Here is a 14,563-nt window from a genome sequence, read left to right as displayed (position 1 = left end):
TTTCTTACTTCCTGAATCCTGGCCTTGGTCCTCTCCGTCACCCATGTGGAGCTTGCGCCTGGAATAAGGTCAGTATGTCTGCACTGATGATTATCTTAGCTTCCACTAAACTAGGACTGGGTGGAGACACTGGCCATTATTAAGATTTTGGTTCAGAAAACCCCCACTCTGGTTTTCCACCGGCTGACATTATTATTAGTTTTCTGCTGGCCCAGTGTTTCAGCCCACTGGGCCAGCGGAAAAATCACCACAACATTGACGCCGGATCATAATTCAGGCAGTGAAAGGTGTAACGGGGCTGTCCATGGGGGCCCATGCACTGCCCATGCCAAGTGTATGGGCAGTGTAGGGCCCCCCGTCTCCGCTAGCCTTTGTATGGCAGTGGGACCACAATGCAAAAGCCGGCAGAGAGGGGACTTGTAATCCCCTAAGATCGCCGGCACCGCCAGGCAGCCAACTAGTAGCAACCTGGCAGTGCTGCCGGTCAGACTGTGGTGGATCCGCCAGGGTTGTAATGTGAAGGCCAGACCGCTGCTTTGGTGGCAGTCCGACCTCCACCGCGAGTCTGGCGGTCCCAGGACCACCAGACTCATAATGAAGGCACTGTGTCTGACAAGGAGGCAGTAAGTAACTGGTTATCTAAGAAGGTCAACAAGGTTGACCCCAGAACCAGATCAGAAACTATCAGACAGTGTCCCTCCAACAGCTGGTTTACTACCGAAGAAAGGAGAAGGGAAGGAGTGTAAAAAACTAGAACGAGTATAGAAGAAATACTACTCTAAACCTAACAAAACCCGATACATAGATGTCTGGAGTACCTATCATAACAACCAGAAGCTCGCTCATCACACTTTTTATTGTAACCAGGTAGTGGGAGCTAACAACAGCGCCTTGAAATTTTAAAAATTGTGACAGATTTTATAGACCCTAAAATCACTGCTCCTACCCTTGATATGAATTCCTCTCTTTGTAAGAAACTGAGTACTTTTTTTGAAGAAAAAATTCTAGCGATTCAGAAGAACTTCTCAGAAGCCAGTCAATACAGAACCCTGCTACCAGATTCATTCAGGACCTTCTCAGGCAAACCCACATCACCCCCCACCTCAGAAACCTAAATTGCCTCCCGATCCAGAAGAAATGTAATTCCAAGCTCCTCTCACACGCCTACAGAGCCCTACACAATCAAGGACTGGACTACAACAACTACCGTCGGCACTTCCACCAACCCACCAAACACCTGCACTCTTCCTCTCTGGCCCTCGCACACACACTAAGAATCCGGCACAGCTGCTATGGCAGCTACTGTTTTCGCCGCCAAGGCCTGGAATGACCTATCTCTCCCACTCCGAACAGCACCCTCACTAGCAGACTTCAGAAAGAGACTCAAGACCTGGCTCTTCGACAAAGACATCGCACCTCAGTGTCCAGATACCCTGAGGGGTGACAGCTACATGCTCTACAAATGACTGATTGATTGATTGAGAATCAAGGAATAATGAGCTCAGGGGTGATGCACATACTATTAGTATGCCCCCAGGTCAGGGTAAGCTGTCACAGTTCATACATTCAGATGAATCTGAACTAATAGGCTTCTGTGCCAATTGCAAATCAGGCTCCCCTCAAGATTTCTTCCCCCCTCAGATTGTGTGGCAAATAAGGGAATCCCAAGCCCAGTCTACCAGGAGCTTTTACCTCCTCACTTAGCTCTGGGATAGTCCCTACCTAATTGAAAAGAGCTAACATCATGCCCCTCCTTAAGGAGCCAAAAGAGGCTCCTGAAATCCTTGCTAACTTTAGTCCGATCTCTCTGCTCCAAGAATTTGAAGATCACTTAGAAGCTTGTTAATATTAACCTGTTGGCTTACCTGAACACTTTCAATCCCCTCCACCTTTCACAGTCTGGTTTCAGGGCTCTCACAGCATGCAGACAGAGCTTATGGAGATAATAGACTCAATTAAATTTGCACTAGATGCCAGTCATACGCAGACCTAATTTTCTTAGATCTTGATTGGGGCATTCAACACGATCTCCCATGAGATGCAGCGCTAAGCAACTATCAGGGCGGAGGGGCCTGCTATATCTTGGTTGAGTTCCTACATGGTGCACAAAGAACAGGCAGTGTGGCTGAAACCATTCTATTCCGAGGTGAAAATCCTTATGTGTGAAGTGCCTCAGTGCTCTGCCCTGAGCCCCATGCTTTTTAATATCTACATGACACCATTCACATACTTATCGAAACATTTGGGATCCATGTGGTGTGATATGCAGATGACACCAAGCTTCTACTGACCTATGACAATAACACAATAGAATCCAGGTCAAAATTTGCTGCATGCATTGTACCAGTAATCAGGTAGCTCAAGGCCAACTCCCTCCCAGTTGTTTAGGGGTATTCCTGGCAAGTTGTACCTCATCACCCCCACACACAGAGGTAGCAAAGAATCTAGGGGTGATCGTTGATACACATCTTAATTTCAAAGCCCAGAACAGAACGGTTGTAAAAACCTTCTGCTTGATTCTGAGTATGGTGAAAGAAATCTGCTTTGATATGCTCAGAAAACAGTAGTCCAGGCCCTAATCCTTTCTAGACTGGACTGTGCAAACATTCTGCACCTAGGTGCACCTGATAATCTAATTCATCAACTACAATTTGTGCAGAATATGGCAATTCACCTTTTATTTAAGCTTCCCAAGCATGTCTCCATCTCACAATACTGTAACCAGCTGCACTGGCTTCCAGTTAAACAGAGGACGAGGTTCAAGGCACTGACTATGGCACACACCACAAGTTATAAGACCAGACTGAAATATTTGCCCAATAAGATGGTGAATACTGCCCTAAAAGAACCTTATGTTCTCAGTCAGCATGGCTGCTAACGATTCCCCTCACCAAATGGATGAAATTGGGCGGTTTGGCCTGCCCGATTCTTGCAACCAAGCACTGGAGCAAGCTCCCTCTGAAATGCATCCCTGAGAAGAAATCTTTCCGCAAACATTTAAAAACTCATCTGTTTAAGCTGTAGGGTATAGGACAACTCCTTCTGGTTGTTTGCCTCAGTGTCGGGACACTCTTGCAATAACTGTGGTGTAAACACCCTCATTCATTTATTCGTTATGTGCATACTGATTTCTGGTTGCAACCCAGGACAAACAGTGATAACAAAACTTCCCATATTTCCCTTTTCTGGATTTACTTGTCCAGTGTGTTTGAATATCTGCACAATTGTTCATAGTAAGTGTGCACTTATTTTTTTACTTTCTGGGTAGTTATATTGATCTTTAACCAATCAATGTCCTTCACTAGAACTTTTCCTTTCAGAAAGGTAATCACCTCATCAAATTTAGTCATTACCACAGATGAAAGTGCATGAGTGAGCACATTTTTGGATGTTCAGAATGTGGCTATTGACCAGCTATCTTGCATTCGGCCCACAGATTACTCAGTACCAGAATATCAAAGAAAGTATTCAAATCTGTCTACAAAACCTTTGAAATGTTTAGAAATCTGACAACTTGTGTATAAGTATGCACATGTGGAAAACTCCCATCATCAAATCTTCCTGATTCACCTTGTGAATTTGGAGTTGTGTACGCAATTCTCCTTCCTCCTTTCAATGACTGGACATTTCATGATTGCAAACATTCAACAGCAAATAAACAATAATCAAATTTGAAAACGAGAGTGTTTTGTTCAGTTTACAATTCTGTATACATCAGTACTTTCCTTGAATCCTGCACAATTCTTATTTCACAAACCTAACACAGCTCAATACTTGATAAATCGCCAACCAGTCTCAGTGCAGCACTTCACACCAACTGACTGATCCCAGCACGGTGCTCAATCACATAACTCTCCACTCCTTGCAGTGATTCATCCTCCTTTTCAAGTTTCTTGCACACAAATTCTACAACCCTAAGCAAGCACAATAAACAAATAACTTTTGTCTTCTTCACTAAATAATATTACATAAGCCATTCATAGAAGAAACAATCAAATATAAACTTTAGTACCTTCCAGCTCTACAACACACACACATCACTGAAATCTCAACCAGCCAGAAATCACCCTGACTATTTTCCACAATAGGTTCCACTAACACCAGTCAATATTAGTGCAATTACAACAAACCATTATAATCCCTATCTCATTTGTGTAGTCAATGCTACCTCAAGAATCTGCACCACAAACCATTAGAAGAAAAATAACACCTTTTTATTTTTCAACTGTCTATCCCGGGATCGTAGACTTTCTCAGAGATGAGTATCTAGTCAGAATGTGGGGAAGGGACTCCATACTTCAGGAAGATAATACAAACACATAAATTCTATGTGGCAACATTATTTTCTTTTGTCTTATTCATCTACCAATAAGAATATCAGCAAACTCCTGGGAACAAGATTGCTTCCTATCCTCTCAACAGAGCATAATAGACTTTCACACATTAGTCATTGGAAAGTGACAATATTGCTTTCTTGTAGTCCAAAAACCCTTTCCCGTGAATCATTCTTCCTATCAATTTCATCTCCTCTTGGTGAGAACATTGCTATCAGTTGTCAAATACAAAACAAGTGTTTATTCGCTAACTAGCAGCAGACTTCTGAAGTTGCAACATCTGCAGCAAAGAGAAGAAAAACACCTTTCACAAACTATTCACTGTGAAAAGTAGGTAATTCTGTGTTAATGTACTATTTACTTTTAACATTGCATCCAGAGTTAGGTTAAGTTAAGTATGTATTTCTATTCAGTTTTGCATGATTACCTAATAAAAATGTGCATTTAGCAAATGTTATTTAAAACGCAAGCTTGTACACATTATTAATAAAAGCCCTTTGACAGTAAATAACACTCAATGCAGCACTCTTGATGCAGCACTCTCAATTCCTGGGACCTTTTCTGATCACATACTCCAACTACTTTTAGCAGCCGGAATATGTGACTGGAAAATCTTAATCTGATGTTATTCCATGACAAGTAAAGTTTATAATCATACGGAAATACCACTGCGCACAAACAGGCCGCTAAACGCCGTTAGTAAATGCAAGTAGTAAATACGACATGTCACGTGTTAACTGAATTTCTTTTTCAGTTTATCTGAGTGACGAAGGATGGATCTGGATCCTATAGTGTGCCCAGGTATTAATTTTCGGACCAATGCTAGGGACTCTTTTGGGGACCGATGCTAAGCACTGAATAGAAGGCCAAAGACTAACACATCTCTGTTAATGACTCTTGTATGATCTTGTTTGTTATGTTTTTTTTTCTCTCGAAGGTGCTGATATTGCAAGAAATGATGGTATCTATTCAAAGTATTTCATATCCTTCAGTGGGAATGGGAGGTACAGCCTAAAAGTGCGTGTTCAAGGGAAAGAAAAAATGGCAACACTTGGATTTAGAAGGCAAATAAATCACGCATTGTACATTCCTGGATATGTGGAAAATGGTAAGAACGGTTTATTTCGATACTAGAGCTTCACAGGGTATGCAATATTTATGCACACATCATTCTGCCGTTATTACATTGCCCATTGTTCTGTGGTGTCTGCCTCTCCCTATTTCTCAGGATTTTATCAGGCTGCAGTTCCAGTAATGCTTCAACCTTCAATGTTCTCCAGTGTAGGCCATTCATTCTTTAATATCAATAATAATTTTAATAAGTGCACAGGAATTTTATAAGAGCCCCATGGAGTGTCTGTAATATACTAATATAAGAAGAGCGATTAGACTCCATTCCCATTTTAATACATTTCTTATTAACAGCGTGATTACATATTTTCCCTATGTTCTGCAAGACAAAAGAACATTTTGCAGTGCTTTCAAATGTATTAAGGTTATATTATTTTCCAGTGTTATGTTAATCATGTTATGGTCAGTGAAATGTATATGTACAACGTCTAATCTAAACTAACGATTCCTTTGTGCTGTAACATATTAGGGCTACTGGGAGTAGTTCATACTCAATACGTATCTTTTCTAAGAATGAATATATTTATCCAAATATTCAGGAGTATTTATTGTTTTTTTTTTTCAACTACTGTTTACGGACGGGGTTTTAAATTGTTCTGTACACATTTGCGGCAGTTTGCTAATTCATATATGTCTTTTAATGATTGAAACATCTCGTTATTTGGAATTGCACTACGCTCGTTGAAACATCTCAGTAATCGGCATTTAAATGAAAAGGACTAACTTCTCAGTTGGCATCAAATAGTTTTCTTTTTTTTCTGAATGCCAAAGCAGTTGTTTAATAGTTAAAGTGCTGTACTGCGGAAGTTGTTTAGAATTATTTCTGGTGACATTCATAGTTTTAGAAACATGAACAACTATCTAAAACAAGAACTAACACAGCAAACATATCTTGCACAAACACACACGACATATTGTGCCATGTCAATATATATCCTCCTCCATAGACACTGCAAGTTTGGGGAATAAGAGTTCACAGGCAAAGAAGGTTGAGAAAGACCGGGCTTCAAAGGGATGAGACACAAAAGGTCTGAATATTTTCAGCGGTGCGTGACGTGTTTACTACATTAAAACAAGACCCGTTGTCTTTACCAGTGCTTGTTTATTTTTTTCTCAAAAAGACTCTCTCGATGTGCAAAGTAGTAGGCTCAGGTGAGTCCGACAGGACTCAAACATACCACTATAATGAGGCCCGCTGAGGACAACAGCATTCTTGGGTTTCATGCATTCCCCTTCAGATGGAAATGACGTAGTAGATTGGATGGGTTGTTTCTATTAGAAACAAAGACAAGACTAATTTGCATATTGCTGGACAGTGTCAATAGTTTCACAGGGAGCAAAACAATAATGGACTTCTCGATGAGGCTCAGAATAACTGCGAGTGAATGAACAATTTCAGCATTGCATGCATCACTTTTGTGTTACATCGGTGCCGGATGCTATCGTCACTGTTGTACCTAAGGTTGTTACTGATTTTGTGGTGGTGGCTGTGGTCACACTGTTATGGTGAGAGTTGTTGCCACTGTTGATCTTGTTGTGACTCCTGCTGTGGTAGAAGCAATTGCTGATGCTCTTTTAGCTGCCATAGTGACAGATGCGGTTGATGGCGTTGTTCCTGCTCTGGTTTGTTAAGCAGTGGTCATTGCTCTAATCGTTGCCTTGATGGCATATGAAATCACGCACTCTGCAGCTGTTTTTGTTCCTATGTTAACAATTTTAAATTTTACCGCTGTTCCTGCAGAGTCACATCTGTGGCCTATGTTCTGGTGCCTTCAATAATTACACCAGTGGTTACTACGCTGGTTCACGTTATAGTTGTAGCTGGAGCAACGCAAAGGTCCTGTGTGCCACTATAGCTGTCGTAACTGATGTGGTTTCAGCTTTTATTGATGCTATTATAGCAACTGATATGGCTGCTGTTTTGCTATCTGTTGTGGAAGTTGTAGAGGCAGGTTTTGTTTCAGCAATGATTCATGCTGTGGTTCCTGCTCTGGGTGGCAATTGTTTATCCCTGCTTTGATTTCTACTGTGGACAGTGCTGCTAGTGTGGCGACTATTCTTCACCTATTCTAGGCTTCCTTTTACTCCACCTTCGTATGGTCTAGGCACCTCTTGGGCAGCACCACTAATTTGACTGCCCTGTGACTGACTCCTATCTATCTATCTATCTATCTATCTATCTATCTATCTATCTATCTATCTATCTATCGAATCTAATATAAATATCTATAATGTATGTTTACAGGGACGAAACTTTATCTCAAGTAACTATAGCTTGTGCCCTAAGGTAACTATAAATTGCACCCCTCCCTGCACAGTTTTTTCCTCAAAAATATAACTGCAAATATTACGATGATATTATCAATGATGTTACCAAAGATGTGATGAGTGCTGTAATTTACCTTAGGGCACAAGTTATAGATACTTGAGATAACGCCACCTCCTAGGGGCACTGAAGACAAACAATGTGGGGGGCCGCAGCCTCCCCAGGGCTATAATAAATAGAATGAAGGGGATCCATTATGGACCCCCAAGCCACAGGGACCACCACCTCAAAGGGGCTGTGTAACATTGGAGGGGGGGTGCGGGGCCCCCCCTCGAGGACCAGTGATGGCCCTGGGGACCACCACACCCCAGAGCTGGCTCCTGCTATGTACTGGGGTACCATCACAGGACATAGCTGTTTGCTTTTGCTTGGTGGGAGCTGACAGCCCCCACCAAACAAAGTCTGCTTTCTGACCACGGGAGCTGTCAAACAGCTCTCGCGGTCAGAAAGCAGAGTTTTCATCTATCATCCCTGCACACAAATATGTGTGCAGTGTAGACAGATGAAGTAGTTGCTCCCACAAGCAGGGACCTGCTATTAAAAGCAGCTCCCTGCTTCTGGGAGCAATGCTGGCTCCTGCAGGATGCAGGGAGCCAGCTAGTACTTCAGGGCCTTGAGGCTCCCACCAAGGTCCTGTCACTTTCTCTCTCTTAATTCCATCCCATATTGGGATGGGAGAGGTGAGAGAGAGATTGAAGTTATTCCATGGAGAGACCATGCAATGACAAAGAGTTAGTCTAAGAAGATGTGTGGTTCGAATATTATAGTTACGTTTTGATGTAAAGCAGAACAGAGTCTCATCTGACCTACTAGAAAAGCTCTTGGATTGTCACTCATTAGGTTGATGGTTCAAAGCCTAGTATCTAAAGGCAGTGGGTCTGTTTATATACTAGTGGTTACACTGTTAAACCTTCCTGGTAATGGAGCATTCATGGCTCTTTCTTCTTGAAGTATGTCATGTCATAGTTATGTTTGACAAAGCACAAAAAGGAATCACTGATGGCCTAATGTTTAAGGTCTTAGACCCTCACACTGACAGTTGAGAGTTCTTCGCCAGTTGTGTCCATGATCATTTGCCTCCTTTATTTTCTTTTAAACTTCAACAGATTAAGGTTCAGACTGAAAGGTGATCTCACTCTTTTTAATTGCCAGATACATTTTTCTTTTCAATTTGTCCAGAAATATCTCATTCTAAGTACAAAATCCATCAAAGGCTAAAATACTCTCTCTCTCTCTCCCTCTTTTAATCTCTTCCTCCCACTCACTCACACACCCACTCAGACCCTTATGCACCCACTCACAGAACCATTCTGACATGCGCGCACCCATTTGCAGACCCACTCAGACCCTCGTGCCCCCACTCACAGCCCCACTCAAAGCCTCACACACCACTCACAGACCCACTCAGACACTCATGCACCCACTCACAGACCCAGACTTTCACACACCTACTCACAGACCCACTGACACCCTCATGCACCCAGTCACTGACCTGCACAGACACTGATGCTCCCACTAAGACACTGATGCATGCACTCTCATACTCAGACAGAGACTCTCACAACCACTCTCATCCCCAGATACACCGTCTCATGCCTATTCTCACACCTAGAGAGACAGGCTGTGGTGGTGGTCCCCTGGGATGCTGGGGTCGGGCCCCCCCACCATATTTCAGTAAAGTTCAAGGGAGGTGGTTATCCCCAGGGCTGTGGGGGCCCCACGGCCCGAACACCATAGTTCAGTAAAGCCCTAGGGAGGTGATAGTCCCTGGGGCTCCCAGGGGCCGTGCAGCCCGCACCATATTTCAGTAAAGCCCTCGGGAGGTGGTGGTCCCCAGGGCTGTCCGGAGGTGGGCAGCTTCGCCGCTTTAAATTAACAATGCCCCCAGGACTTGGCCCACCCAAGAGCTTCAGAATACAGAAGCGCTGGAGGCCGTGCCTTGTTTATTTTTAATTTTCACCAGATCTGCAGATCTGCTGCAAATAGCAGCAAACATTTAAAAAAAAAATGCTTTTCCGCTCTGGAAGGGCCCCTCTGGGACTCCAGCGCCAAAGCTAAGAGATCAGGGTGTCTCTACCCTGACACCTTTTTGTTTTGTTTTACTTTTTTGTGTGGGACTCGGCTTTAGCTGAGCCCCGAGATGGCTGCCAACACCTCATGGTTTCAAGCCAATCAGAGCTGTGCATTTCCCTGCACAAGTTCATCTTTTTTCACGAAGTCATCGCGGCCAGGGATATACACATTTATTTTCCCTTTACTATCACAAAAGCTACTGAACGGATTTACACCAAATAAGCAAAAGCACAATCTGGGTACTGAAAGTAAGCTTTCTGCCAAATTTGGTGTAATTCCATCCAGTGGTGAGGGCTGTAGGCTCGTCTAAATGTCCTATGGGAATCGACATAGGAAACACAACTTGTTTTGACCCCCCCTATTGCTCAGCCCCCAACTTGACAGATCTCCCCGAAACCTTCCGTGCAAAACATGAATCACTGGTACACTTTTTTTGGAAAATTTAATGAAAATATGTCAAACAGTGCAAAGATATAGACAAGTCAAAAATGCTTTTTCTATGAAAATATGGCCTTAACTCTAAGTTTTTACTCTGAGTCAAGAATGAAAGACAAAACAGTGACCTGTAATGTAAATGCTAGAGAGATCGGTGCTCATCTAGTGGTTGAATTTTAAAATGTGAGACTAAATATCCTGGAATCAATACATGTGTCTCTGCTTGCCAAAACCGTGTTATCCTAGGCACATCTTTTATTTGATATAGCCTCCTTTTTCTTTATATGAGCGCACTTTTAAATACTGGGGTTCAGGATGTGTTCTGCATAAGCATGTAGTATTTGATGAACTGTAAAGTTGGTCCGTCTATACTAAGAATATGGGCACATGTAGGGTTTACAAGACCAATGATTTGCCTCTTAGCTCACTAATAGCATTGTTGTTGGGGGTGAACCACAAATGTTTTTCTAAAAACTATTACTTTAAATAAATGTTTGCCTGTGAAGTGAGATAATCTGATGTACTGAGGTGAACTGACCGCATGGTGAAGAAATACACTTTTTTCATTTTTGAAGATATTTAATCATATGTTTACATTGTGTTGCACAAGATACATACCAAGTGATATCATGGCTCAGCTTGTGCAAGGACTGTTAGAGCCAAGGCTCGTTTCTGGCTTGGCTCGTCCCATCAGTTTGCCTGCATATCATACTCTATTTGAGTCTCTGGCTTAATACATGGAGATTTTAGTCACTTGAATAAATTATGAGCAAAAGGCTACGACTAGAACATGGAGCTTTTCCCACATGCACTGATTTGATCACTATCATCAAGGCTTCTTATAGCAGAGATGAGGAAGAGTACATGACATAAAAGATACATTTCAAAAAGTGATCCCAGGGCTGTGACTCCAGGCTGTCGTATTGTGTATGAACATATACACATGTTCCTACTGAGATGTACCAGTTCTAAGTGGGACACACAGAGACATAGCTTCAGCGGGGGTGTTTGGGCTGTAACACTTCTCAAATGCATTCTTGGTTAGGAGTCGGGTCTGTGTAGATTTTCCTCATCTTTCTCATTTTAATAAGAAGCATAGTGACAGGTTCACTAAAAAAGTTAAAATCTCCACCCTTAGAAGTTCTTCTTGAAAGGCAGCCAATCTATTATTTTTTGAATTTCACAAACACAGTGTATTGCAGTCTCCAACCCCCTGGTGTATGTCTGGGGCGTGGCCTGGGCAAGACAGAATCCTGTAAATAACAGAGGCTTTCCTTTGAAGTTTGCCTACTTCAAAAGCAGAAAGGTGTATACGTTTTGGACCCAAAACCCCAGTCTTTAGATCACTTCTTGAACCAAGAGGAACCTCTGCCAAGAAGAAGAGCTGAGGAGAAGTGCTGCCCCTGTCTGTTACTGTGTTTTGTTGGCCTATCCTGCAGTTGATGCTTCTTCCTGTGAAAGAGGACAAAGACTGGACTTTGTTGTGCATTCCTGCTTGAGAAAAATCTCCAAGGGCTTGAACTGAGCTTGCCTCCTGTTTTGAAGTTTTAGGACCATAAAAGATTTCCTCTTCCAGCACCTGGTCTCTCTGCTGAGACTCCTGCCCTGCCAAGTGGTGCCCTATCCAGTCCTGGGGCACTTGGAAGGTGAAGTTGGCAGAACCAAGACTGAAATCCAGACACAGAACACCGTGCAGGAAAATATTTGATGCACCATCTGCAACGCAGCTGATTATCGACGCACCACACAGTTTGTGGCTGAAATCGATGCTCCATCTGCATCATGGCTGGGAGATCAATGCACCTCGGTCGGAGAAATGACGCAACACCTTCTTGCGGCTGCTGATAACAATGCAAACCCAACACAACACGGTTTTCTAATGTCCCTGAGCGTCAAAGTCATCTTGTACCTGCAAGGGTCTGAGGTGCCCTGTCTGCAAATCGATGCACCGCTTTCTCGCGGGGGAAAAAAACAACGCATTGCCTTCCTGACCGGAGAAGAAACGATGCACGGCCTCACTTGCGAGTAAGGAATCAACTCATCGCCGACTTTTCGCTCGCACACCCGCCCGTGCGGCTTTATTTTTGACACTAACAAGGTACTTTGTGTAAAAGCAACGATTCTATTGTTTTCTATGGAGTAAGAATCATATTCTTTTGAAGATTCATATTTTGACTTGTGTATGTTGGGTTTTTGTCATTTTGGTTCCGTTTGATTTAGATAAATATGGCCTATTTTTCTAAACTAGTGTGTTGTCCATTTTGTAGTGTTTTCACTGGATTACTGTGTGTGTTTGTACAAATACTTTACACATTGCTTCTGGATTAAGCCTTTCTGCTGGTGCCAAGCTACCAAGGGGGGGGGAGTGGGGGTTAACCAGGTGTGTTTCTCCTTTGCCCTGACTAGAGTGAGGGTCCTTGCTCCAACCAAAGACCCTATTTCTAACACAACTGGTAATCAACTATCTTAAAGATGATGGGATGAATGCCTGCAAATAGTTAAATCAGTGGCAACTGCTTGGGCTAGAATTCCCACCCATCGTTTTTCACCCACTGCACCACTCTAGTCAGAGGCGAACCTAAGGCAGAATAGTACCAGCACTGTTCCTCATGGAAACAGCCCATCCTGACCCTTGGTCATCTCACCCCTCCTTCCAGCTTTATAAACCTTAGTGAATCTAGAATTGCATGAAATCTATGGGTGATGCATGGGAACACCTATGCTCCACTCATGAAATGCCTGCCACCATGATATGTAATGCAATACATGGCCTGCTCCTCTATTGTGTTACATTTCTTTATGACGCCATGCAAGGACATGTAAATTAGGGCTTGTGTGGCTTTGTAAAGCCCAAATAAGCCTTAGTGCTGCCCTGTGCCACATTTTGTGACACAAGGGTGATGTAAAGGCTTAGTAAATGTGTCCCTTGATGTCTTCTCCACAGTATGTAAACAGTATTTGTGATATCAACAGTTATGTTGGCATTTCCCACTGTCTTTCAAACAAGATTAGATATTTTAATGGCCATCAGTAAATTGAGCCTACAAGTACTTGGCTACATTTCTGCTGTGCACTTATAAAATTAAATCATTGTCCACAAACTGTTTGGCAGTACGGGAAGTGGACAACACAGTAATTGCAAACTGTGATAGGTCAGTCTTTTGCATTTTGCTAATCTATTATTGGCACAGGTTGTGGGCATCACAAGAATTCAATGTAAGTGTTGTAGGTGAAAGGCTGCAAAGTATGTACCTTGGAAAATGTCCATATGTATAATTTTCCATTACTATTTATTATCATTTTAGTTAGTTTAGTTTTAATTCAACACTTAAAAAATAATTTCTCAGGTTTTACTAATTGGATTTCTGTTGTTTTGACATCATTTTACTTATTAAACGGAACTCAATTTTTGGAAGTATTCTCGGGTGGTGTTTTTTTCCACTCCACTACTGTTTGAGTACTGCATAAGTGCCTCCAAGTTAAGCCTGACTACTTTGTATCAAGTTACAGGGGGTTAAGCACAGGTTTATTTAATGACTTTTGTGGTTCACCCTGGACCAGATTGTGATTTATTATTTGAGATGGGTCCTCACCCCTCTCAACTAATACTCAAATTTTTCAGTCACATTCCTTCAGAAAAAAAAGTTTGATTTATCTCTACACTTAACAAATATGTGCATCACAAGTGGCAAACATGATTATTTCTTAAGCAGTATTAAAAATAAAACCAGTGGAGAGGCAAGATTTGACTGGAATGATCTATGATATGTTCTCATAATTCTCCTGCCTTAAGGCTAACAATCTCCTACATCCATTTGCTCTTGAAAATTATATATAACTTGAATCCCTAGTAAAAAGCAACTCACCAAAACTTATATCCTACAAGGAGAAATAATTCCCAATTGATGATATATTTGGTGAGGGACATGACCTGGACTATGGCTGAAAAACAGCAATATGGAGGCTGCATAGAACTTATGACTCTATATGAGAAGAAGACATGCCACACCAAACTGTGGTGCATTACTAGCAGAAACATGTGGTGGTGAGCCTCCAGACCCCCTCTTTTTTGGTCCTGCAGGAGGCTGCCCTTCATGTCATAGGAGGCGGAGAAGAACAACATGTAAGAGACACCCTTCTGCTGGAGTGGGACTCAACAAAAACAAGAGGCCAGCGGCAATAGAGGGAGCGAGCGGAGTAGGGTTGAGCATTACACTTTGCAAAGTAAAGAGAAATGTGCCTCAAGGACCCTCAGTGGTGCCAG

The 14,563-nt window shown here is 42.5% G+C and overlaps 1 protein-coding gene across 1 annotated transcript in view; it reads left to right on the top strand.

The window, feature by feature from the left end:
• Positions 1-14,563, top strand: part of LOC138293182 (calcium-activated chloride channel regulator 1-like) — a 417,394-nt gene that overhangs the window by 387,735 nt on the left and 15,096 nt on the right. Inside the window, exon 12 of the mRNA XM_069232259.1 lies at positions 5,272-5,442. Within this exon, the coding sequence (XP_069088360.1) occupies positions 5,272-5,442 (171 nt within the window). The remainder of the gene's footprint in view (positions 1-5,271; positions 5,443-14,563) is intronic.

This window comes from Pleurodeles waltl, chromosome 4_2 (genome assembly GCF_031143425.1).
Source record: "Pleurodeles waltl isolate 20211129_DDA chromosome 4_2, aPleWal1.hap1.20221129, whole genome shotgun sequence".
NCBI classification, from domain to species: Eukaryota; Metazoa; Chordata; class Amphibia; order Caudata; family Salamandridae; genus Pleurodeles; species Pleurodeles waltl.
This window is presented reverse-complemented; position numbering and strand designations above follow the sequence as displayed.